The 27,711-nt window shown below is 41.8% G+C and overlaps 1 protein-coding gene across 1 annotated transcript in view; it reads right to left on the bottom strand.

The window, feature by feature from the left end:
• Positions 1-3,399: 3,399 nt before the first annotated feature.
• CNTNAP4 (contactin associated protein family member 4) overlaps positions 3,400-27,711 on the bottom strand; it is a 466,116-nt gene continuing 441,804 nt past the window's right edge. Inside the window, exons 21-24 of the mRNA XM_061626204.1 lie at positions 25,231-25,318; positions 20,199-20,420; positions 19,789-19,860; positions 3,400-4,009 (exon numbers count right to left, since the gene is read on the bottom strand). Of these exons, the coding sequence (XP_061482188.1) occupies positions 3,816-4,009; positions 19,789-19,860; positions 20,199-20,420; positions 25,231-25,318 (576 nt within the window). The 3' untranslated portion in view covers positions 3,400-3,815. The remainder of the gene's footprint in view (positions 4,010-19,788; positions 19,861-20,198; positions 20,421-25,230; positions 25,319-27,711) is intronic.

Raw genomic sequence — 27,711 nt, 5'->3', positions numbered from 1 at the left:
ACAAGTGCCTGATCTCTAAGTAGCGACAATCGGATTGGTTTTTGTAGTAACAGATTCTCACTCTCATAAAAAAGTGTGCATGTGTGTGAGAGAGAAAGATTGATTTGACACAATTTATATATAATAGCAATACATTAACAATGAATGTTACTGGAAACATTGAGGAACTTGAGCTCATACACTGAAATGAATGGGCCCAGGGCTTGCACAATGGCTTTAGTGCTCTGGAAATTCTAGCATGAAAGAGAAGAACTAGATCCAAGCAACAAAGAACTTCTCATGGTGAAATGAAAGTGTGAAAGACAGGAAGGTGGAATTAAGATAATCAAAGAAATTAGATCAGAGTTAACAATCTAGCTAAGCAATAGGTTTGGCTGCAAGTGTTCTAATATACAAATTCAGATATCACTAATGAATTGTGTATGTTGGCATCAAGGGATAATTCTAGATAATTTAAGCCAGAACTCCAGTCTCAGACAAAGAAGTAGCCATGTTAGTCTGCTGCAGCAAAAACTACTGTCATGTCAACTTAAAAACAAATAACAAATTCATTGTGACAAATCCTTGTCATGCATCTGATGAAGTGGATTCTGGCCAACAAAATCTTTTGTCATGACACATTTGTTAAAGTTGGATCCAGACTTGGTCATGCTTAAAGTAGATCCACTGATATCCGTGCGATTTAAGTTACGCATAACTAACTTAAGGACCACTGATATCAATGGGTTTACTCTAAGCATGATTACGTCTGGATCCAATCCATAGTCTTTATAGTGGCAAGGGTTTGTTGTTGTTTTACCCTCAGAAATATTAAAAATATGTTGCATGTTTATAAACCAGTTTTTCAAATGTATAGCCTTTAGACAAAAACTTAAGAAACCTACATTTTACAATGGACTAAGAAACATTCATACAAAGCAAGAACAAAAAATAAAAGCACACTGTGAATGTTATGAGTGTTGTTTGCATTACATATTATACCTGTTGACTATGAGCTCTCTCCTCTTCCCCCTACTGGCTGAGCCTCTGTGATATCATAAATGTTGTCAGCAATCAGTAGTGGTTGATGGGGCAGCATAGGCATGGCTGTGTTGGGCACCTGGCTGCCAGAAGGCAAGGGCGAGAGGCAGGCACAGGGAACACAGCAAAAGGGAAGTGGATATAGGCAATGGTACTTTGTAATCAGGGGGAACCTAGAGCAAGGGGGTGTTGATGAAAGCCTGTATTTCCTCCATACGTATACCATCCACACTCATTTTTTTTTAAATGGATGGCTTGGCTTTCAAAGCTGTTGCTCCATTTGTTAATTTAGGGGCAGCCCATATAGTCAGGGAATTCTACCATTTCACCATCAATATTGCTTCATCAAAACTGCACAGAAGGGCAAGTTAAGACCATATGTACTATTGTAGCAGGATTGCTAGTGCAAGAACTTTGTGACAGGGCATGACAGAGAGAGAAAGGAGCCAAGTCCATAGTTTTGGGACTGCTGAGGCTTAAACACAAGGTTTTCAAAGAGTCCAGAAGTTACTGGAGCTCGCTACCTCCTTATCTGCAGTTAATGTTTAGCTGTTAATCCATATTCATTTTATTTTGTATACTAAAATACCATTCACACATATCTGTTATGGGTGTCATTCCATTTTAGCAAGATCTCATACAAATGAGATATGCACATGAATACTGGGACCACATGCAGGCCACCAATGGGTCCTTCCCATCCAATTGTACTTGGCTGGGAGAAAGAGCAACAAAACAATAGCTGTAAGGTGCTGTGGGACTCAAACTGAGGATGCTGTCAGCAGGGCCGAGGTCAACCTTGTGCTACCTGAGCACCTCTCACAATGAAGTAGTTATTGATTTGATTTTTGCTGTGCCCCAAGGCTAACCATATAATGGCTAGAGATGGTACTCATCAGCTCAGCTGAACCAAATGACCTAAAAAGATGGCTCTCTAATGTTGCTTCAGGCGTGGTTCCTCAGTCTGAACAAGTAGCTTGAATAGCCGTACAAAATACCTTGCCTTGTCTACTTTGTCCACAAGTGAATCTTAGTTCATGTTGTCTGCTTCATCTGGACTCTCACCTGTGCCAGCTCTGGCCCATGCTATTGGCCTCTGACTGCTGGGGTCCTCCAGTGTTAAAGGCCCTATCCAGACACATGTTGCTACTACTTGCATAGGAAAATAGTTTCCAACCCTGTTAGCAGAATATGTAACTAGGGCCTTCATCTCCAAAGAATCTGAAATCTTTCTTGCACAGTATTCAGATAATAGGAGGAATTCTATAACCTTACTCACCTTTTGTGGTTACAATTTTATATATATATAGAAATACATGAAAGGTTGTAATCTGCTGCCACCAATATAATCTGCCTGTAGATCAAAAGAGAAAGTTACAACATACAGGCATGCTTTTGCTCAGAGTTAATGCTCTGGCTTCCTTAGACACTGAAACTTGGTTCAATTGAGTCACTGAACAACCAGCTCAGTACAACCACTAGTCATTCACTTTTTGTTATGGGATTAAGCCTATAGAGCAGGGGTCACCAACATAGACCCATGGGTGCTAATGTGTCCACGAGTATCTCCTATGAATAAATATTGCTAAAAAAATCTACAATACACAAGAGACTGTCTGCTGTTCCCACTGAGTTCCTGTTTGCACCCGCTCAGCCTCTCCTACGTTGAATACACCCCCCTAAAACATGCCCACATTTCAATATATGCCAGAACATTCACTTGCCCATCTGTTCTGAACAGAAAAGAGGTGCAAACAGCTTCTCTTTTACATTGAGTATGGAAGTAGTTGATGTGTCTTTCCCCCTCCCGGGGTGGTTGGTGGTTGGGGCACGACTACCATTTTGAGGTCCTGTTTCTTTTTTTTTCTCCTTTAGATGTGGGAGCCATTATGCCATGCCCTTCCCAGCATCCATTTTATGATATGCCATACCTCACAGCAGCCTTTTTATGACTGGCACCCATGGCTCTCTCTCAAAATTTCAAATGTGCCCACTGGCTCAAAAAGGTTGGCAGCCCCTGCTACAGAGTAACTCTGTGTTCAGTCTCGGTATTCCTCAGATAGAAATACATATTGACTTGTGGGCAAAAATGATGACAAGGATAGCAGCACATGGGGTGATTTTGTGTGTATGTTTGTATGTGTGTGTTTAAGCTACAAACACCGAAACTGGCCAGAAGTGAATGGAAATAACATTTTCAATACCAGTCATTTGAACGGATACTAGAAAGTATTATATCCAGGTCAGAATCCAATATAGAGATAGGCACTATAAGACTATTAATTCAATGGTCTTAGTAATCATACTTAACTCTGCTTTGGATTATAACCCAAATGTTTAAAGTAAAACATTACAGTTCATTTGAACAACGTTCCTGAAAAACAAATCTCTAAAGAGAAAGACTGGGAGGGGTGGGGTGGGGAGGAGAAGAGGAAGGAACAACAACTGCATTATGATTTTCCCCATTCACAACCCATGGTCAGAATGCACCATTCTAGAAAGTCACAGCAGAACAGCCAAAAACTACCAGCAATGAAATTGGTTACAATATCTAATTCACTGTTACATAAAATGCTTTTACGTTATAATAGCTAAGGAATGCAGGTCATTTAAAGAGGCCTCCTATAGCAATTGACGAGACTGAACATACGCAGTTTAAAAGGTTTTAGATCCATTTTCTGTGTCCTTTGAGTGCAACAGCTTTTATTTTTTTTATTTTTGTCCATCGAGAGCCCCTGGCTTAGCAAGAAAGTCATACTGTCACACCATTATATAAAGTAAATCATAAAGGTGAATTAGAAAAAGTACTCCTTTTGACTTTCATTGACTGTGTTTTGCACGCTGAGCTCACTTTTCAGGGCAGCCTCAGCAGTGTCCTCATTTTCTGATCCTTTCACCTCCTTTTTTTTATATACACTTTTCTTTTTATAAATCCGTACAGCTATGGCAGCAATGCAAAGCAGAATGAATATCACAACAGCTATCACACCTGTGGGAGAAAGAATAAAAGAATAAAGTGAGAATGAAATCATGTTACATCAGTAATAAAAATAAGGACTGTTAATCATTTCTGCAGCTCTCCTTAGTGTATGAACTGCTTTTATCCTCACTACAAGCCTGCGAGGTAGCTTAAGCTGAAAGACAGAACTTGCCCAAGGTCAATGAGAAAACTTCATGGGATTTGAACCAGGACTCTTCAGTTTTGTCAGCTGAGCCACAACTCTTTGCTCAAAATTGCTTGAGTTGCATCTACGAGCAGGTGAAATTTTCCATGGCGGGGTGATAACTAAATGTTCTCACCATGCCCTGGAAAGCTTGACTCCTACTAGAGCCACAGCTACAGAGGCTAGTTGAAAAGTTGGCAACTGTACATATAGTTGGCCGATTCAAGTGTTAAGCAACTTGTCCACCCCTTTGCTGTTACAAATGTGTAGCTGAACATCCCTGTCTCTCTCAAAGGATCAAAGGGATTAATGCTGGGTTCTTATTCATCTTCGCAAATTTCTCTTCTCCCAGGCATTTTAGCATGTGTTTTTAAATTGCTTTTTAAAAAATGTGTTTTTACATTTGTATATTTGTTTTTAATGTTTTTAATTGTAAACCGCCCAGAGAGCTTAGTCTATAGGACGGTATACAAATGCAATAAACAAACAAACAAACAAATAAATAAAATATGGCTATGAAATAATAATTTGGTATTGAAAACAAACCAGAGCAAGTTAGTCAAGCCATAAATACAATAATTATTACTATAAATTGATGTGGCCTCCTGTTATTCAGTATAATTTTATGTGTGATCAAGATAATGTTGATTTAGTACAGCTTACATCCTGCATTTCAACTCCTGAATAAGTCAGTCCTGGTTTGCCCTCACTTCATAAGAGAAGCAGTTTTTTTCTTCTTCCCTGACAAAATCTAGGTTTTGAAACGTGAAGGTCTGTATGCGAAAGATATATATGCTGCCCTGGGCTCCTACTGGGAGGAAGGGCGGGATATAAATCAAATAATAAATAATAAATAAATAAAGATAAGACTGGGAGAGCTAGGGCCAAATGGCTTTTAGCCCACACCAATTATACAGGTTCAGGAATCTAATTCCATTTAAATATTATAACTGATGCCTCTTGAAATACGAATGGGAGTTTCCACATCAAACACAGGTATAATTCTAAGGCATCATTTATACACATGTGCAATTGATTGAAAACTTTCTACACTGTACATTTGATGACTAGCAGCACATTTTGTGAACTAATTTATTAGAAGCCCCCTTTGTTTGTAAAAGCTTTGTATCACATGACATACTGTTTTTTTCTCTAATTCCCTTTCATGTATGTAATTGTTTACTGTGGTTATAAAAATCTTAATAAATGACTGATGCATAGTCCAATATCTCCTCCACCCATGTACTGGTAAGCATTGTTTTGAGTATTGTAAGCATTGTTTGATGAACATTTTGACTGTGATGTTATATCTTACTTTTGATGTTTTATATGTTTTTGCTTTGTACGTCGCTCAGAGCGGTCGGATAACCGACCAGATGAGCGACTCATAAATCGAATGAATAAATAAATAAATAAATATCTGTGATGGACAATTCATACATGGGAGTCATCCTGTGGTGCTGAAATCTTCAAGAAATGAACATAAATGTAGGATCAAAACCTATGAAATACAATTAATTTGGTAATTGTTGGCCAGAACATTTGAGTAATCTCTGCGTTAGACAGGACAATAAAGAAGCACTTTAATTCTTGAAACAAACTATTTATCTGATTACTTGGATATAGACTTAATCTAATCAGGAATGACAGCAATTTAAATATATTTATGCTAACTTTATTTACTATGGACATTCTAAAATTTATGTGGATAATTTGTGCAGTCCTAGCCTGCACAAAATGTTCCATAGAATGTCAATAACATAATTCACAGGGTGTAATGTTCATAAAGCAAGAACAATGAGAACATAATTATAAATATTCTAGTCAAGATTTTACACCTTAATTACTATTATTTCATCTGGGGATCTGAATATTTAAGGAGATGAAATGATATTTCATTTTGTTCTCCACTATAGACTTAGTACTTCTAAAATATATGACGCCCCGCTCGCCGCGCAGCTGACGGGTGGGGCATAGTTGCAGATGGGGGCGAAGCTGCTGCCCCCATCTTGAAAGAGGGCAGTCGCGCGTCGTGCCTGTGACGCAAGCACGACTTGGTGAAAGGAGGGAAGGAGGCTGGAGAGCTTATTTAAGCCTGGCGGCCCCTCCTACCTTCCTCTCTTCGTCTCGACGGACAGCATGGGACAGTGAGGGACGTTGAGCGGAGCATGAAGAGAGCAGCGGCTATTTGCATTGCCGCGTGTTCGGTGCCATTTTAAAGGCGCTTGGTGGCGGCGAAGTCGGACGCATTTCCAGGCTGCTGAGGTCTTGAACGTGGGCTGCTTCGGCCCTCGGATCTCCCCGGACGGGGAAGATTACAGAGGCAGTCGGCTGGTGCCTCACTGGTGGCAGTAGCTGTAGCAGGCCGCGTCACAGGGGACTGCCCAGCCTGACTGTGCTGGACACCCCCTCTCAGCTGGTGGGGGGGAGGAGATTTTTTCTGTGCCTCCGGCAGCGCTGCCTCCTGGTGGCTGCTGCAGCCGTTTGAGTGTGGTTTAAGCAAGAGCCAGTTTAAGCAAGATTTAATTCACTAAGCTCCCTGATATTCTCTTTTATTGTGAAGTCATTGACAATCATATATTGATAACTACTTGGTGGCCTACTATATTTGGCAAGGGATTCATTAGTATTCACCATTAACAATAATAATAATCCCGAGTACTATTGTTGTATGATATAATAGTAACCAAGTATTTTCAACGCAATGCCACCTAAAAATGGAAAAGGGGGTGCAAAAGGTAAGGGGAAGGCTTGTCGGCCTCCACAAAAGCGCCCCCCCACCACCTGGCTCTTCAGATGAGGATGAGGCCTCCCCTTGGGAGGCTATTTTGGCTCACCTGGAGGCTTTAGAGCGGGGGAGGAGGGTTTCACCCACTCTTGGGATTTCCACAGGGGAGTTGGTGGGGGCGCCTCCCTGGGAACCTGAAGCCACCCCTGGACCCTCTGCTGGAGTTGTTGCTTGGTGGCAACGCACCATGGCTAAGTCTCGAGGTATGTCAGGCTCAGGGCATCAGGGTATTAATAAGGATGTGCTTCCATTGATCTTAGCGCGGCTGGATGCTCTGGAGACTCCCCCTGAACCAAGCCAGATAGTGAGCGAGGGGCCGGCAGCTACTATAACATCAGCAGCAGGGATCACATCACCTGCCATGAGAGAAAGCCAGGCTCCATGCACTACTGGGCCAATGATGGGTGCAGGTGAGTCTGCCCAGCTCAGTCTGCTAGGGGGTTAAGCTGGGGGTTGCCGCCGTGGGGGCCGTCTGCTAGCACTCCAGTGGCTGTATCAGCTACTCCACCTCGAGCACAACCTAGTGGACCATCCCAGCCACCGCTCCAGGCTGCATGCAGCCAAATCTGGCACCATGCCGGCACTGGACAGGTGCTGACATCAGCCATGTCAGCTGATTGGCTCGCACCCGCAGCCACACTTGCTGGGGAACAGCTACAGCCTACAGCAATGGCAAGTCTGGGTGCTCTGTCTGACCCTTTGGGGTCTGTGGCTGCTAATGCCATCCCGTTTGGGGACACATCAGTCACTTTAGGTTTTCACTTGCTCCCTTCTACAAAGGATAAAATTTGGCAAGGGGAGTACGTGGATCTCTTTTCCTTGTTATATGGGGAACTCCCCAAGAGGGATAGGGACAAAGATGCTGATGGTGATGCTGAGAAACCTAGGTGCCGGAGAGTTGACCGTACCTGGGCCAACTGGCTGCCTGAATTTTTGATATATGCTGGAGTGCTGATGGAAAGGCAGCCCCAAAGGGGGCTGTCTCTCTTGAAGTACTTGGACATCATCTATCGAGCTTATGTAGAGTTCTCAGGGCTGGGCTGGCTGTCTTACGATGAGGCCTTTCGTATGTGGGTGGCATGCGACGGGTCTCTGCAGTGGGACAAAAAAGAACCCGGATTATGGCTGCAGTTCATGGCTGCAGCCAGGGCTATGACTGGGGATAGGTGTGACAGTGGGCATCTTCTCAGCAGGCAGCCAGCTGCTACCCTTCCCCGCGCTGATGTGGGGCAGGGGGTTCAATCACGGCAGTTGTGCTGGGAATTTAATGCCCGGGGGGTATGTGCATGCACCCCCTGTCGTTATCGACATGACTGTGCCATTTGTGGAGCTACGCACCCTTCCAGTGCCTGCCCCAGGCATAGATTCTACGTGTGTGTGGGGGTAGTAACGACCAACAAGGGGGCAGAAAGCAGCCCCCACCTGGAATTGCTCAAGGAAAAGGGCCCCTCCCCAATTAAGCTGCATGTTCTGCGGACCTTACTTGCTGGTTACCCGGCAGTTGGGGATGCCAGTTTTTTATTACATGGGTTTTTGTCAGGCTTCCGCATTCCTTATGACGGCCCAAGAGCCACCTTCATGTCCTGCAATTTAAAATCTCTCGTGGGCATGGAAGCACCTGTGCAATTGAAAATTGATAAAGAGGTACAGGCAGATAAAGAGATAAAGAAGTACAGGTACAGGCAGGGCATTCACCCCCTTTCCTCATTTCAGGGTATCCCCTTTAGGTTTAGTGCCCTAAAAAGTTGCAGGTGAATTTAGATTAATACACCACCTGTCATACCAACATGGACAGTCGGTTAATGATTTCATTCCTGACAGTCTATGCATGGGCCACTACACCTCTTTTGATACTGCGATGCGCATGGTGCGCTCTTGTGGCCCAGGTGCATACATGGGCAAATGCATTATTAAATCTGCCTTCTGCCTTTTACTTGTCCACCCTGCAGACTTTGAACTGCTGGGTTTTACTTTTGATGATAAATTTTACATGGATCGAGCATTGCCTATGGGATGCTCTATCTCATGCGCGGTTTTTTAATGTTTTAGCACCTTTTTAGAATGGATTATTAAAAGACGGACTGGGCTAGATTCGGTGGTGCATTACTTGGATGATTTTTTATTTGTGGGGAGCGTTGGCACAGGTGTATGCCAACATCTAATGACACAGTTCCATGACTTGACAGAGGAACTTGGGGTTCCTTTAGCCATGGAAAAGACAGAGGGTTCAGCTGCTGTTTTGACCTTCTTAGGCATAGAAATTGACTCCAAAACCCAATGCTGCAGGCTGCCCCATGAGAAACTTCTTATTCTACGTAAGAAGATCTCAGAAGTCTCGGGTGCCAAGGTTTTTTTCTCCACCCTTCAAGAGTTAGCAGGGTACCTTAATTTTGCATGCCGGGTCATAGTACCTGGCAGAGCATTCTTAAGGCGAGTCTATGATGCCATGGTGGGGCTCTCACAGCCCCACCATAGGTTTTGCGTTACAGCTGCATTACACGCTGACCTGGCTGTGTGGTCCTCCTTCTTACAGGATTTCAATGGGATATCCTTTTGGAGGCAAGACTGACTATTAGAGGCTGACTTACAGGTGCAGTCGGATGCATTTAGGGGTTATGGTTTTGGGGTAGTCTTTGGGTCTTCCTGGTGTAAGGGACAATGGCCACAGTCATGGGTGCAAGAAGGTTTAGACAAGGATCTGACTTTTCTGGAATTCTTCCCAATAGTTGTGGCAGTCTTATCTGTGGGCTGAGGAGTTGAAGAACTCCACCGTCCACTTTTGGTGTGATAACATGGCCACAGTCCAAGTTATCAATTCCCTTACGTCCAGGAACGCCAGGGTTATGGGTCTCATCCATTCCTTCGTTCTCCAATGCCTGCGCTTTAATGTTCTGTTTCTGGCATGGCATGTTCCTGGCATTAGTAACAATGTTGCTGATGCTCTGTCACGGAATCAGATGGATCGTTTCCGTCAGTTGGCACCGTGGGCCAGGGCTCAGCCGGAAGCCATGCCCCTTGCGATTTGGGAGATTGGAGAACGGAATCGGAAAGGGCCATAAACCTATCCATTGCCCCCAGCATGCTTGCCAGCTACCAGAGAGCAGGTAGGGTGATGCAAGAATTTTGGGCTGCCAAGGGCTATGCTCCGGAGTGGCCTATTCCAGTAAGTCACATCATGGAATTCCTGGTGGACGGCAGGAGACGTAGCATCTCAGTCCGTGCTCTTCAAGGTAAGCTGGCGGGGCTTCCTTTTTAGTGAAGGCCAGTGGTTTTTTGGATCATGCTGGGGATTTCAGGGTTCGCCGCATGTTGACAGGGTGGGCTCGCAACCAACCTGTCCCACCGGATTCCCGTCAACCTATTTCGCCAGACATGTTACTGAGCATGGTTGAGCAATGGGAAGCAATTTGCTCCTCCAGCTATGAAACTAAGCTATTCCATGCGGTGGCCCTTATGCTGTTTTTTGGGGGCTTTCAGGATTGGAGAGGTAGTGGCGTGCTCTAAGCGAGATTTATCTGGGTGTGCCCTCCAGTTTACAGATGTCTCCATAGACGGAGGTGGTGCCTGTATAGTCTTGAGAAGGTCTAAAACAGACCAGAGGTGTAAAGGACGACGAATGCATTTGGCCCCGGCTTCAGTGCCTAACCTCTGCCCTGTACGGGCTTTGCAAGCATTTTTAGGAGACGGGGGCCTGGTGCGGGATATTTATTCACCCATGCAAACCGGGAACCCCTCTCCGTTTACCAGTTTTGGGTCTTAACGAAAAGGGCTTTACAGGGGATTGGCCACGACCCTGCACAGTTTGGTACCCATTCATTTAGAATTGGAGCTGCTTCTACAGCAGCAGATTTTGGTTTTCCCCATGCACAGATACAGGCTGTTGGGCGTTGGTCTTCTGGTGCTTTTAAGGGCTATATTCGCCCTTTCTAGAAGGATGGGGAATGCGGAAGCTTAACAATTGCATTTATGTTGACAGGTTGCTGGTCAGGGACGGAGCAGACATGAATCTTAATTTGTGGCCACAGCATGGTGTTCTGGGCAGCTCGAAGGGCAGTGAACTCGAGTGCCGGCTCACAGTTGGGCCTGAGCAGATGGGCGACAATACAGTGGCTTGGCCAGCAAGGAATGCATTGGGAGGGGCTCCTACCTGCACTATTCCAGCAACATGTGATGTGGATTACTCCACAGGTACTGGTCATCCACCTCGGTGGGAATGACTTTGGCTTGATGCAGGGTAAGGCCCTCATCTTTCAAGCATGTGCTGACATGCAGCTTATCAGTCAACGGTGGCCTGGCGTACATCTGATATGGTTGGACATGATCCCGCGGAGGGAGCGGTATGGAGTATGGGATCCACGGGCTATAGATCGGGCACGGAAGAGGGTCAACCGACGGATTCGCTTGGCCCTTCTTCCACATGGTGGGTTAACCATCCCACATCCACGCATTTGGCATGGGCAGGGTGAACTTTACAGGGGAGACGGTGTTCACCTGTCTGACACAGGTAACGATTTATTTCTTGGGGACCTGCAGGGGTGTCTGCGAGAGATGCTTCTCGGCAGTGGGGCAAAGGGGGACTAAATAGAGATTTGTCCCCCTTTTGTGGTGGGAAGGTGCGGGAAGGGAAATAGTTAAGGACAGCTAGGTGGCTCCCTTAAGCACCTTTGGAGGTGATTGGCGGTTCTGGAGGCCTGGCCAGCAAGGCTTTGTGGCTCAACGACAGGATATGGGCTGCCTCTTGGGCTAACTTATCTCATCTACCCAAGGGTTATTCAACCCCAGGTGGGGATGACGTGGGAAGGACCCCCTAGTCACCTACAAGGTGTGGCCGGGGTAAGGGGTAAGCAGATGGGCTTGCCCTTGCACCAGCAGGGACTGGTTGCTCAAGAGCTGTATGGCAAGCTACTTGCTTAGAGATAGTCCTGCACCTAGATTTTCCCTCTGCAGGTCACTTTAAATTGGGTTTGTATGTTGTAATTTAATAAAGTGGCCCTTGTTCAACCCAAGCTGAAGTGTCAGTGTCTTATTTTGCCCCTCAACTGCAACCACAGCAAAGATAATGTAACTGATGTGTACAGTTCATAGCAGCTGAATCAACTGGCTGGACTGAAATAACTTTGGGACAACATGAAACACCTCTATTTTGAAGCTAAGCTCTGATTGACTACAATAGGGATTACTAGTGGGGAGCTAACCACAGGTATATATTTAGTAGTGGTAGCTTATGAAGGATCCACAGCTGTGGGTGCACAAGGGACCACAGTGATAAAATGTCACAGTCCTAGCTGCAAAGATTTGATAAAATGTAACTCAAGCACATGGATGAGTCCAAGAATAGGATCAGATAGCCGGGCATCCTTTACACAATGAGTATGAGTATATGAATTTGTATTGGGACCTGTGTATTTAACATTAATAAATGATCTTCACTTGAGGGTGAACAGTTAGGTAGCCAAATTAAACAAGTTAGGTAGCCAAACTTCCCTCCCCTTGGCTGGATAGTGAAAACTCAATTAGCCTCCAATACAATCTCATCAGAGTTGGTGAATAACCAGTCTACATGAATTTGCCCAAATGACAAATAAGCATTAATATGATGCACATTGGGGCCAAATAAAACCACCACAGCAGTGTCATCACCACACCAGCAGCAGCAACAAAATCTTCAGGAAAAAATGTCTGGGTCATGATGGATAGTTCAATGAAAATATGAACTTAATGTGCCATGGTGTTAGGAAGACAAATTCCATGTTAGGGGTTATTAGGAATGGAACTGAAAATAAAAGCCATTATGATAATATATAAATGGATGGCAAAAATACCATAACCTAACATTTAAGCAGAAGACATGAGACTTTGATCAACTATTGTTCAAGTTGCTTTATAGTAATGATTAATGTACATAATAAGCCCTTAATGAAGTACTTAATGACTACAGGATGCCATCATTTCAGCAGCAAAACAGCTGTATAGGTGAGCACATGCTCTTGTTTTAGCAAAATATTGTTTTCACCTTTTCCAATTCTAAATGCTCAGCTCTCATTGAGAATTGGTAGCTTTTCATTCTACTAAATTCCTTAGTTTGTCACTTATCTGTGCTGTCTCCAATGACCTTACCAAAGAAACCAATTCAGAAGTTAACCAGAGGTTATCAAACATACAAGCCGGTTTCTTTTCTTTCTGCTCTGTCCCTTAAACACACACACACACACGCACGGACGTGCGCACGCGTGCGATGGAGATTGGGTGGTTGAATTATATTGCAGAGAAACCATTTGTGTGTGTAGGGGGGATAATGCTTTTTCTCCACCCCTGTTCCCAAGGAAAAATAATGCCATAAGAAAACTTTGAGTCTCATAGAATAACTCCTTTAAAATAATCACTGAAGTTTCCAGATTTATACTTGCTCATATATTAACCATAGAAACTTAAATCCTCTTGAGAACTCTGAGTCCCCAAATACATATTGTTCAGATATTCTTGACTTCTCTTCATTCTTGCTGAACAGATAATAGTAAGTTTCCTAGAGGCTCCAAAGAATGATATTTAATCAGATTTCATGGCTCCCAATATTCTACTTAGCTCTAGGGCTATGTTCATCTTTTAACCCGTCCTAACATTTGCCACTTTTTAAACAAACTAGTTAAATATTTTGGCTGAATCTAATTTGGCATGATTAGACAAACTTAAATCAAAGTATTCCAGTTCCCTTTGGTTTTATAAAACATAGAAACACTCTGCAGACATTTGGTGAACTAATGGAGCAGAGGCAATCGTGTCTGCATCACAGTCTCTCCTTCTGATCACCTGTTTGTATAAATTCTGCAGATTTACAACTTGCAGGGTTCCAGATCATGGAGTGCCTACATGCACACAAGACATTCTGCACATATTCACTTGAAGATCTGAAAAGGGCTACTGTCAATGTGATAAGAGGTGTGAGGAGAGATTAAATAGGTCTCAGTGGGATTCTGACTGTTCTACTCAAGTCAAATAGGAAAAGTGTTATGGATGTAAAGGGAACAAACAATGGTCTTAAATCCTAGTGGTCCACTTGAATTTGATATTGACCCAGAGCCAGAATTCAATGGGGTCACAGCAGCTGACAGTAACTGTACACAGAGACTTAACTGACGGGTGGAGCATGCTTTTCAAAATATCAGGATTAAACTATCCATAACAGTGATTCTCAATTTTTTCCATCCACAGATCACTTGAAAATCGCTGATGCTCTTGGCGGACCACTTAATGATTAGCTGCCTCTTGCAGCAATTGTAATGTGCCGTGCTTGGTACTATATGACTTTAAATTGCATTTTTATTTATTCTTCTATTTCTTTCTTTTGCATTTTATTGTATTAGTTTACATTTCATAGAATTTAAATTTCAATACAATAAAAGAAGCAAAAGAAGCAATAAATACAATTAAAAATTAACATGAATATTTAATGTGGACAAGCTGCAGACCACCTGAAGCCAAACCTCAAGCCTTGACATGGGACGCTAATTGTGGGGAGGAGCGCATCTCAGACAGTGATGGGAGGGAGGAGTTAGTATCCTCCCTTCCATGGCCCAGCTCTCGTGAGATCACCCACAATCCTGGGCAGTCTTGTGAGAGCAGCCAAGAGGTGGGGCCAGTCCCAGGCCTTTAAAAGCCTCAGTCTGCTGAGGGGCGGCCTCTTTCTTCGCATGCCAGCTTTGGAGGAAGGACATTGCTGGATCAGACCATTGGAGAACCACGTGGACAGCAAGGTCAGTATGGTAAAGGGCTCACTGACAGCCACTCCATGGCTCCTTCCCTCCAGCACCTAGCGGTGGGCTCTTGAGAGATAGGGAATGGCTGGGTTAATCCCCTTTGCAGGCGAGGTGGGGGTTGTTATGGAACTTCACCTCAAACCTGGGGATTGGGCTGCTATCATGCACCCCCAGATGGGCTCTTTCTTTAGAGCACTGGGGGGTGGAGCAGCAACCCAGCACCTAATCCCCTCCTTCCTTTTATGCAGCCACCCTCACCTCCCTTGCAGCTTTACCTGGAGCATCCTTTACATGCAGAAGGCTCCAAATGCTTTTCAGGCAGAGAAGGGAGGGCTTCCCTCTTGAGCATATGGTAGGCAATGGTCCATAAAAAAAAAAGCCACTTTGAACACTAGCCACCAGCCTGCACAGGACAGACCTTGCAGGGTTTCTCCATCCTGGGCTAACTTTGTGCAAGACAGATAAGGTTTCTCACAACTATTACTAAAATTACTACCACTATTGTTGTTGTTATGTTGGTGGTGGTTGTGATTGTTACTAGAAGGGTAGAAGCACTAAGAGCTCTAGGTACTAGGGTGCTGAGCCACATTATTTTTATCAGTATCTAATAGTCACCAGCATACGGGGGGTGGTGCTGGTAGGATCCCCCATGTTGAGCTATAGCAACATGGCTGCTTTTATTGTTGTTGTTGTTACATGTATTGTTATAATTTTACATGGATTCCTGCACTGAGCAGGGGGTTGGACTCATTGGCTGTATAGACCCCTCCCAACTCTATTTCCATTGTCAATATCATGAGAATTGAGCTAATGTCTGCAGACCACCTGAATGAAGCTCATGGACCACTGGTGGTCCCCGGACCACAGTTTTGGAACCTCTGATCTATAATATATTCTAAATATGTTCAGTGCCACTTTAAAACTTGGAATACTGCTGTAACTTTGAGGCTACATAGAAGTGAGAGTGGCCTGAGGAAGTTAGGTGACCCTTGGACATGGGGAACAAGAGAATCAGAAACTTTCCTAGGTAATGGCATTGCCTTAAGCATATCAATATGTCTCATTTATCTCTCAGTTAAGTAATGGTTATTCCTAGCCTTGGATAGGCACTTGATCCAACACTGGTTGACACATCTAGTGTATGGTCTCTATGTGTGGTTGAAAGCGAGAGCAAGTTTTGCACTGACACCCCCATCAAGTGTTTCCATGTTGTGAAGAAATGGCAATATGGAATATGCACTTGGCTTACACAACATCTTTCTATGCTTCAGTGCTGTTTTCAGAGAGAACTTACACAATGTACAGAGAAACCATCCAACCTTTCATCTTCTGTCGCTGCTACTGCCATAAAACATTAGCTGACAGCAGAATAGGGAGACACAATCCAGTTCTCCAATTTCTCATAACTCATTTTGCTGCCTTGAGCATATCAATGTGAAAGTGGGATACACACGCACACAAAGATACAGACACAAACACACAGACCTTTCCAGTGGGAAAATCCATGTGCTCCAAGTACAAACAAAGTGTGCATATCTCTTGTTGGGAGAAGTGCAAGTTGTCCCTTTACACACCTGGAAGCATGGAAACAGTGAATGCAAATCACTTGTATAACCTCTGTCCTACTTCCTTGGAAGTTGTGAAGCAGACCTGTGTCTCTCTTTGAACATGTCCCAGTGGTAGAGGTATAGGCCTAATGTGCCATAAAATTTTATTTCCTTAAAAATATTTGGTATACCCTAAGAAATCTAGTATGGTGTTTTGTTTTCATCATTAGCCTCACAAAATTGCAGCTAGGGCTCAGCTGAAATGGATGTACTTTCATTTTTGTATGAAAGAGGCAGGTTGTTTTGGTGATTTTTGCAACTTCCTTGAAAATTTGAGACATTATTGGCAGTTATTTAGTGTGTAGGGCAGCGATTCAATTTTCTCTTCAAAAGTGTGGATCTCTTGTGATGTCACCAAGTTTGGAGTATTAACCCAATTGTTGCTGAAATAAGAAGTGGTTTTCCTATATTTTTCTTTTAAAATGGCAATTAAGAAAGTGGCTGAGAAGCTGGAAATAACTATGTTTCAGAAAATAATGGATGAGATTGAGATAACGAAACAAAACCTGCGACAGGGTTGTAAGGAGCTGAAAATTGAATTGAGTAAAATGAAGCAGGAGATTAAAGATATAGGGGTCCCTGTGAGAGAGGTGACCCTGGAAGGGGTCCCTGTGAGAGAGGAGACCCCGGAGATTGGAACAAACGTGGAACAGGAAAAAGATTTGGAGTCTATGGACTTTAGAAACAAAATTTATTGTTTGGAGACACAGGAGATTAAAGACATAGGGGTCCTTGTGAGAGAGGAGACCCTGGAGACTGGAACAGGGGTCCCTGTGAGAGAGGAGACCCTGGAGACTGGAACAGGGGTCCCTGTGAGAGAGGAGATCCCGGAGATTGGAACAAACGTGGAACAGGAACAAGATTTGGAGTCTATGGACTTTAGAAATAAAATCTATTGTTTGGAACTCAATGTTATCTCTGAAGAAATTAATGAAGATTCTAGAGATAAAGTTATCAATGGCATGGATAATCTTCTGGACTGGAATGATGTGATGGAGCCCAATATAGAGAAAATCTATGGAATTAACTGCAGCCATGTGACAATGGAAAAACTTTCAAGAGATGACCCAGTGTATTTTGAAAAAAAGAACAGAGATATGATTTTACAGCAGTATTTCAGCAACCTATTCAGAATGGATGGCAAGAAAATATTTGGGATAGAGGTAATTCCCATCAGACTCTTACTATATGACTATGGCTTTGACAGCAAGATTATTATGGAATACTGATAATGGAAGATTGGATACTGAAATTACTGGACTTAACAAGACTACTGAAGATGGAAGATGGAAAATGGAACTAATAGGGATAATAGAACAATGGCTACTGAAATTACTGAACCTAACAGATTCTGATGTGATGGATTAATTGAAATGTTTATTTTGACTATGGTTATGACAACAAGATTATCATAATTAGTAATGAGATGGATTAATCGATATGCTTATCTGGAAAAAAAAAATTGATAGATATATTTCTTAAAGAATTGAAACCTCTCTTTGACTTTTTGTGGAAAGAATAAAGTAATGTTTATGAGATTTGATGATTAAGTAAGATAACTATTGGAGGAAAGTGATTTTATAATATGACTTAAGAGACAGGATTGTTATATATTATAGACTTATAACTGATTTGATCTTTGACAAATGGGAAGTCAATATTTTACTCTTTATTTTTTATTTTTGTTTTTTTTTTTCTTTTTTTTCTTTTTGTTTAACTATTTTTGATTTTGTTTTTTGTCTTTGAATGTTTTATGATTTTGTCTTGTATGTTTTATGAAAACCTGAATAAAAATTATTGAAAAAAAAAAAAAAAAAAAAAGTGTGGATCTCTTTCCTGCCCCCCCCAAGTTTGCAGGAAAGAGTAAAGGAAGGTTTATAAGCCATCTCTAGCTGACAATAGATAACACAGAAAAAAATGTTTTCTGTTCCTTTCAGTATGGCTCGGCAAGTCTCCTCATCTGCTCAACAATTTCAGAAGACCCAGAAATTCTTTCTTCCTATCACACCAGTTGTATAAGCTTCCCTTCTGCACACAAAACTAGACATTCTGAACTGTGAAGCTTTGGAGAGATAAAAAATTGAGCTCTGACGCCCCAAACTTTGAAAGTGATAAATGTTTGGCTCTGCCCTCTTGGAAATTAATCTAACAATCTTAAATGCATTTGCCTAGAAAAATTCCTCACTAATTATAATGAACCTTGCTTCTCAGTGTCTATATGTTAGGATCTGAAATGATGTAGACTGGGTAGACAGAACATTAGACTTGACTTTGCGAATCACAAATTTCTGCTCAGCCAGAATGTTCCCTAGAAGAACTCACTATAATCAAATACATACGATTGTGTGGGGATGATAATATTTTTGACCACTTCATACACTTTGCTACAGAAATGATGAATAATGACTGCTGAGGATGCAACTCTTCTGTAAGCTTTTCCTACCAACTCAGAGAACTTCACATGACAGAGGAAAATATGGGATCTATGTTTCCACCACACACTGACCAAACCTCTTCTGTAAAATTTGAAGGACACTAGCATGTCTCAGATGAAAACACATAAACATACAGCCATAACAAACATGCAAGCAATATAATCAGTGTTAGCTTTCTGAAGCATGTTCATTTGTATGTTTTCAGACTTGTGAATGGTCTTCAGAAGGGCCGGGGCTAAAGGGTGGCTAGTTTGGGCCCTGGCTGAGGGCCCCTGGGGCCACATGGGCCCCTAAGGGGGCCCTCAATAGGGTGGGGGAGGAGTAGCACTCCCCTTCCGCAATCTACAGCAGAGTACTGCTGCAGATCACAGGGGGAATGCTTCCCAGCCACCCGCCCATTCGCTGGCTCCACCTACCTGTCTCTCCTGTCTTTTGCGACTGTGTGGGCTGTGTGGGCAGGCCTGCCATTAACCAAGATGGTGGCCAAGCTTTCCCTAAGGTGCTGATGCCCCTGCCACCATCTTGGTTGATGGCAAGAATGCACACATGTAGCACGCATGCATGCCATCAACCAAGATGGTGGTGGAGGCTTCAGCCCCTTAAGGAAACCTCAGCCACCATCTTGGTTAATGGCAGCCCAACGCGCACAGCTGCAAAAGAAAGGAGAGACAGATAGGTGGGGCATGCATGTGTGCGTGTGTGTGTGCATGCAGGGGCCCAGGGCAAGCTGGTGCCCAAGGGACCTGGCATGCCTGGCGCTGGCCCTGCTCTTCAGTTCTACCACACACACACACACACACACAATGTTGTGGTGGAATCACAGAGTACTATTCTTAACAATACAGGTGAAGTGCCCTAACAAAGTAAGATAAAAACGGTTTGTGTTATAGTTTCTTGAAATAGTTCCTAAAATATAGTTGGTTTGCAGTTGGTTGGACACCTGCTCACTTTGCTTCAGCACTGAAAGAATCAAAGTTATTTAAAAATGGCACCAGTTGGACTATTATGGTCCCCTATTACCTCCGATAATTGCAGAGTCACTCCTTATTGCATTTGCTAAAGGCTCTCCCTCATCTATTGGTCCTGAATGATCTGTAGTAGAAACAAAAAAGGGAAAATGACAGAGACAAGCAGAGAGGATAGCTCTCAAGATAGCCATGTACACATTGACAGTTCACATACTGTATGCAATTACATACAGTTATAAATAAAAGTTATATGAGAGTATATATGCAAGGCTACTAAGAGCAAGGTTTGGGGGTTGTTGGTTTTTTTAAAAAATAATCACACCATGTGTAAAAAATTCACATCCCAGTACCTTTGCACCCTATCCTTTAGGTATACTGCTAGGTAATGATGACTGAAACTCTGAACCTTTGTCTTGTAGAATAAAAGTAGAGTAGAATAAATGAGAGCCATATGCTTGCTACCTGCAAATGAATGAGTTGTTTCACTTGATGTTGAGTCAGCTCCTGTTAAAGTGCCGCAGTTTGATTCGGTGAAATGTCCTTTCACAGTGACTGGAGCTGAGCTGGAATGGTGCAGTGCAGCCTTCAAAGGAGCAATATGGTTGAACTGCACTGAAGAAAGACATCCAATAAACCCTTGAGAGTTTGCCTTCATGGTGTCTGGGTCTACATCACTATTCTCTGCTAATCAAAAGAAACAGAACACAATTAATCATAGTGCAAAAGTATAAAACAAAGAGACAGAAGAATAATTGAATAATTAACCTATATTCCTCGGAGCTTCTGTGCACACTGGCAACATATGCAAATTTGCTATCTCCCTCTTTTTGACCTGCCTTTAATGAAAATATAGTCAAATATATTCCTATGTGTATGAGAATGACAGTTACTACTAAGGGAATTTTTTTTAACTCACCATAGCACATTGAAAAGCAGAACTATAAAACTCATTTCAGATATTTAAATTATTGCATACATTTATGTTTATTATGCATACAGATCAAACATTAATGTAAAACAATCCTAATCATAAACATGTACATCATCATACATCCTTCTGTACAAAAGCAATCAATCACATGTTGATGTCTTGACATTTCACATAGTACAAATACTTTACTAATGTTGCTTCAACTCTATATTTTAATTTTTGTTCAGTCACAGGTATTTGTTGTTTATAATATCACTATTTGCTTGATAAAGTGTGTGTGTGTGTGTGTGTGTGTGGTAGTTCATTCAAGTTACATTATCTTCGATTTAAACCACAGCTATGCACAAATGTCCTCAAAATTCTCTATCCTATTTGTTGACTAGAGGGAGGAGACATTCTCTAACTGTTTCTTGGGTGGGGTTACTATTAGTAGTGGCAGTAGCAATGCTCCTTCATTTTCCCCCTAAGTGTTGTTGTTGTTGCTTGTTGTTATTTGCAGCTGTCAGTGTCAGTAACAGCAACTGTGTTGGCAGCCTGGTGACCATTTTGCATTATCCAGATTGCCCTGGACCGAGCATCATTCTAAGACACTGTGTGAGACCACAACAAAAAGTTATTGGAGAATCTTCTGAGAAATTCTGCAAAGTGGCCTTCTTTTGATGGGGGGCAGGATGAGGAAAAAAAGAAAGATCTCAGAAATTTTATAGGAAAAATGCCTTCTGAAAAAAATCAGCTCTGTTTTATTTTGAACTGTAACAAGGTCATGTGGACAAGGTTACTCAAATTCACAAAATGTGAGGCATATAACCTTCACGGCACAAAAGATATGCTGGGAGGTTTAAATTGTAGGGGAGGCAAGGCTTGGTGACCTGTGGTGGGGAGAAGGCTTGGCCTGGTCTAAGGGGAGAGTTTCTCAAGGCCTGGGGGGGGGCTGGTGGAAGGGGTTGGTGTTCCTTGGATTAGGTGCTTGGATTGACATGTGAAGCACACAGGGGCAGAAGCCGCCAGTTTATTTTTTTAAGTTACTAGAATATATAAATTAGCTTTTCTAAAAAAAAGGTCAGGACAGTTAACAAAACAACAGCAGCCACAACAGCAACCACAGTGGGTATTTCCAGATTGTTGCTATTTTCAGGTGGAATTCAATCACATACCAATAAATTCAGGTTACTCAATTATAGCTGATTGGGAAGTCTTATGCAGCAACCCCCCTTCCTCAACTTGGACTTTTTGCGATAAGGAAAGTGATGGAGAAATGCTCTGGAAAGTGTGGGATAATACTTGCTTTGATGCAACATCATCTATCCTCCCTACAAACAAATCAGAATGCATAGCCAGCGTTGTTTAATCTTTCTGAAAATAAATGAGGATGAATGCTCAATAAACAGGTCGTCTGGAAGCACCAAGTATGTCTTTTATACATATACACAGAAAAACCACATGTTGAAGGAACATCAGATTCTATTTGTAGGCACACTGTAATTTTTGAACTTATACTTGCTCTGTGAACTGTTTGTAGTTCACCTGTATTTTGAGACTGTTCAGAAAATGAAGACACAATTACCTCACTTACAGACTTCAACACTGAACTTATTTCCATTTCTGTCTCACACATTTATCCTCAGAAAAAAAGAGAAAATGGGTAGAAAATTCATAGCACGTAACAGAACTCTCAACAAAACAGCATAATTATGAGACTTCTCTCAGATTGCTTGCCTGCAGATTCATGGACTTGATTTTAGAAATTTCTCTATACTGTACTTATACATTGACTCATTTTGTTTGCATGCCCTTTTCAGTTTTGCTGAAATTGTTTCTATGCACACTGCTTGTAGAAGTTGGCATCCATCTAGTAGCAGCATTATATTAAAGTTTGCCACTGCGAATGAAAATGTTAACTGGCTGAAAATTAATGCCATTACAAAAACGTACATGCACATGTATATTCTCTATGGCTCCACATTTTAGTTCTCAAGTACAAAATATGGTTCACATGGCAAACATTAAAAAAATGTATTTTTAATGCAAAATTGCCTTACCTTTTTTACTTTTACAAGCATAAATCCTATTTTAATAACCACATAGTTGGAATGTAAGATGTGTCGTTTCTGCAGAGTTTAAATTAATTTATACAAAACTCTATTTTCTACCCAAATTTAACAAAGGAAAATTATGCAATTTCTGACATGCAACATTATAGATTTTCTGGCCCTGAGAGGTCAATGGGGTGTGCTACACAGTTATCCAGCTGGCAGAGGTTTTCAGAGTGATTAAAGATATACTGATTATCAATGCTCAGCACTTGCAACCACACTTGGAATAAAGAGGCAAAGCTCTTGTAACTGAATTCACTAGGGCAAAATGACAGTGAGCCTGATCCATCTCTGAGTTGGAAGCAGTCTGATGACTGTTTCTGCCCAATGAGGCCACAGCTCTTCTGTGGAAATAAGATCACCTAATTCATAATCCCTAAGAATGGGAAATCCTCACTCACCATCTTTTAATGACTTTGGTTGCAACTTATTTCCCTGCAGAGAATTGCCTGTTGTGACTGGATTCCCTCTCCTATCTATAGGCATCCCTCCAGCAGAAATTGTCAACCATGTCCTCAAGGCAATTGATGGGAAAGAGTTCCTACTCAGTCCTTGCACAATAGACTATTCTACAGTGTGACCCAGGGACAGGTGTGAAATCATTTGAATGATCTCTTACATACCCACACACAGATTCGAGGGTTCTTCACTTTTCCCTTAAGCCTAAAGCTGTTCAGAGTCTTGTATGTTACAAATGCACTCACCTAGGCTTACGCAGTTACCACAACAGTGTATCTGAACAGGCAGGCAAAGGGGAAACTCCCACCAGAGATTTATCTTAGAACTAGGGATAAATCAGGGTAAAAAAGAATGGAGTTTCACAGCTGAAGAAGGTTATGCTTTTTATTGGCTACATATATATATGAGTATATATAAGCATACATAAGTCTGGCTATAGCCAATAAATTAAGAAATCAGGATTAAAAATACAAGACAAAATCAAAAGTGATTATATATGCTTTAAAGATTTCACATAATATACAGTCTAGATATCTTAACACATACATAGAAAAGAATGAACATTTAAATCTCACCTGCTGAAGCTCAGATAAGCCTCTGAATAAGACTCAGCAATTAGGCAAACTGGCAGCAACATATGACCAGTCCATGGGGACTGGTAAAAAAGAACTGCATTTGTGATCTCTCTTTTATAATCTCTCAACTAGATCATCCGATCTGATATTGCATCACCTTTCCATTCTCACAGACTTTTCTCACAGACCTTTCTCACAGACAGTCTCACAGACAGTCACTGATCTCTAAGAACTATATAAAATCTTACGTAAGGTTACTACTGGACATCCAGAGAACCCTAATAAGGTATTCTTCCTGGTTTCTTCAATGTTTACAATTAAGCTCAGAGTTTTTGATTTGAGCTATAATCTGGCTATATACCCAGACTTCCTGGAGGGGGAGAATGGGTGCAGAAACAATTTGCCTTTTTTAAAGTACATTATATTACAACTCTGAGGGGAGAACTTCAAAACATTCTAACTATATAGACTTACATGATACATACATATTATTTAAAGATGGCCACAACAGGTGGATAGATGCCAAGACAAGCTGAGAACTGAGCCAGTGAGAGTGGGGGTTGGACTTACTTAGCCCTTTCTGCCCTCTGTCTCAATGCCTGCTCCTTCTGAGATGGATCCAGGCACACACATATACCAGCGGAGTCTCAGGGAAGGAGTGGGTTTGTTGTAAGAACACTCATATAAAATATACTGTGTTACATAAGAAACTTGCTGGTTTTGCAAACGATCTTTAAAAGCTGGATAACAGATTATAAAGTTACAAGGTGTACCCGTGTACAAGTAAATAGTTAAGTTAAGTTCCTCAATAACCATGTTCACACTATGAATCTGAGCCTCGTCAGTCAAAGTACAACTCTCAAACTGCTACACTATGACGAGTTCTGATTGTCCCTCCTGCCGTAGAATATAGTACTGATGCATTATTATAAGTGTTCCATTAGGACTTGCTGTACCACAAGCTTCCTGAATCACTTGATGACCATCCATAGATTAATCCATTTGAAAGCAGAAATTTTGTGACTTTATTCACAATGGTGCATCATTCAATGGAAGGTCATTTTGTAGCTTGGGCAGCTAATTCATTGTCTTCTACCTATAATTTGAGTATGATTTAGCCTTTTCTTTGTTAGACTGTACAGAAAATGCCATGTTTCATTATGCCTGATTGCAAAATGGAAAAGATAAGTATGAAATTATTTTTAATGGAATCCACTTGCTCATCTTGCTAGGAGCACTTACCAGCGATTATATATATGCACTTTGACAAGAATGAAGCTTCCACCTTGATTGTCACTCTCTGCCTAATCAAATGTGAAAAAGAAATGTTTCTCAACAAGATTAGCATTATTCTCTGTGCGTGCATGTGTGTGTGTGTGTGTAGGATGACATTTTGATCTTTTTTTAAAAGAGAAAATTTGCAGCACTGTACTTACCTAAGATCTTGCCAAGTGTAAGAGATTTGATTGCATTGAATTGTGTATCTGAAGACAGAAAGAATTTCATCTTTTCATTGTGGTTAACCTTCAGTATTGTTCAATGAGATCCAAAAAAAAGACAATTCAATCGGGATATGTAGTAAGAGGAAATTTGAAATAGTGGGAGGAGAAAAAAATAATGATAAAATAAAACAAGTGAGCAACACTAAAATATTACGACAATTTAACAATATATTGTTAAAACACAGATCTCCTTGATGAACAACTTGGTATACACCTCTTTTTGAAAGTGTTTTTGTTCAAAAAAATGTGTTGTTATGCCCAAGATAGTGTTTAACGAATCACAACTTATAAACTGCTGTTGTTTTATAATCCTTTTGGGTAGCTCCTTTTTAGTCATCTGTAAGTACAGTATGGTTGGCAAACCCAAAAGTCTTCTCTACCAAACATAACACCTCTTGTTTATCTGAGAATTAACTTTAAATATGAGACAATTAAGTACTATATTATGAAAGGCCATGTGTCATTATATAAATTGTTTGCCTTTAAATGGTGATGACAGTACATATCTATGTGCTCCAACAGCTCTTCGACCAACATATTTTTGACTGCCACATTTCTACAATAGGCTCTGTTCAACCACATTCAGATACGATTTATGCAAACTAATCTTCCAGCTCTCTTAAAAATTGTATAATGAGGTAGGCACAAATACATTTTCCAAGTAACTTTTTCTAGTAACTAGTAGAGTGCACAGTCCACAAAAGTTACTAGAAGCCTTGAGTCATAATACATTTTGAAAAACAGGAACATGTCATTCATATTGTCTTTTATACATTTCATAAAATGTATACCAACTACACCTCTAATAATAAAAAGTGAACTGCACACAATAGACTGGCTTGTACAGGTACTAACCTCTCAGCAAAAGTGGAGGTAGTTTATATAGCTATCATTAGACATAATACATGCACACACTATTCTTCCTGTCCCATTCAATCTCGGGTATAACTGGTTTGGCAAATTATCAGCAGTACTTGGGAGAAGTCAAAATCAACCCTTACACACAAACACAAAATGAATTCTACTTTATGTTTCTTTGACCATTTGGGGCCTGTGGACACATTTAAAATGTTAGAAACTTTTGTGGACTTCACCATAAAATGGCTGCCATGGGATGTGTCTTATCACAATGTGGCTGTGATGGGGATCTGGCTAGTCACAAAAGACAACTTGCCCAAGAAACTAAGTACAAGGCAAAGGTTGGCTCTGAGACTGAGATGCCATGCCACATATTTGACCACACATGCCACACGACATACCCATTTCCCATAAGAAAAAATTATGATGCTCAGAAACACCCACACCCAAAAACACATCCCCAAAAAGTCCAGGCAGCATATTTTTCCAAAACACTCCCTCCAAAAACCAAGGCAATACCTCTCCCTAAAAAAAAAAACCACTCCCCAAAGCCCCGGCAACACCTCCTCCCAAAACTCCCCTCCAAAAGGCAAACATTCCAAGCAACTTGCAAAACCAACCCCCCCATAAACCCAGGCAACACACACCCCACACCTGAAATACCCAGAAAACACCTTATAAATCAACAATAGTCTACTCCCTGCTCCAGATACTCTCCACTTCCCTTGCTGCCCCTCAAGCTCAAAGGCAGTCCTTTTTCTTTTTTTCTATTCCCTTTTTCTATTTTAAAGGGCAGTTTGAGTGGGTGGTTCAAAGGCAAAGCACCAGTTTCGAACTGCACAAGTCCTTCATTTCCCCTTCCCTTCTGTTCCTATGAAGGCCTACATGGAGCCCAGATGCGTTCTGAGCAAAGGAAAGCAATAGGATAAGGTGGTTGGAACCAATTAACTGCATAAAATTGAAAATGGAAATGGCCTGCCTTCAAGTCAACCCTGACTTATGGCTACCCTAGGAATAGGGTTTTCATGCTAAGTGGTATTCAGAGGGGGTTTACCACTGCCTCCCTCTGAGGCTAGTCTTCCCCAGCTGGCTAAGGCCTGCTCAGCTTGCCATAGCTGCACAAGCCAGCCTCTTCCTTGTCCGCAACTGCCAGCTGGGGGCCAACTGGGCTCCTTGGGACTATGCAGATTGCCTTGGGCTGCACAGGTGGCAGGGCATGTAACCCCTACACCACTCACTGTGGGGTGATCTTTAGCTGGCCCTTTACATCCAGGAGACACGAGCAGGGATTTGAACTCATAGACTCTGGACTCCCAGCCAGGCTCTCCTCCCCACTGTGCTATACCAGCTATATAAACATTGTATAAAGGGGATCCTAAATAAATATTTAGCTTGAAATATCCTGCCCTCTCTTTTAGGGGCCCTAATCTTCACAAGGAATATAGAAGAGCTAAATAAGGGACAGGAACATGAACTAACTCATTTTTTTTAAAAAAAAGGAAGCTTATATTACCATCATGCTGCAGCAGGTTCCATTTTAGAAGAGGCATTTCCTCT

This window comes from Rhineura floridana, chromosome 1 (genome assembly GCF_030035675.1).
Source record: "Rhineura floridana isolate rRhiFlo1 chromosome 1, rRhiFlo1.hap2, whole genome shotgun sequence".
In the NCBI taxonomy this organism is placed as follows: Eukaryota; Metazoa; Chordata; class Lepidosauria; order Squamata; family Rhineuridae; genus Rhineura; species Rhineura floridana.
Note: the sequence above shows the minus strand (reverse complement) of the source record. Positions and strands in the feature narration are given on the sequence as shown.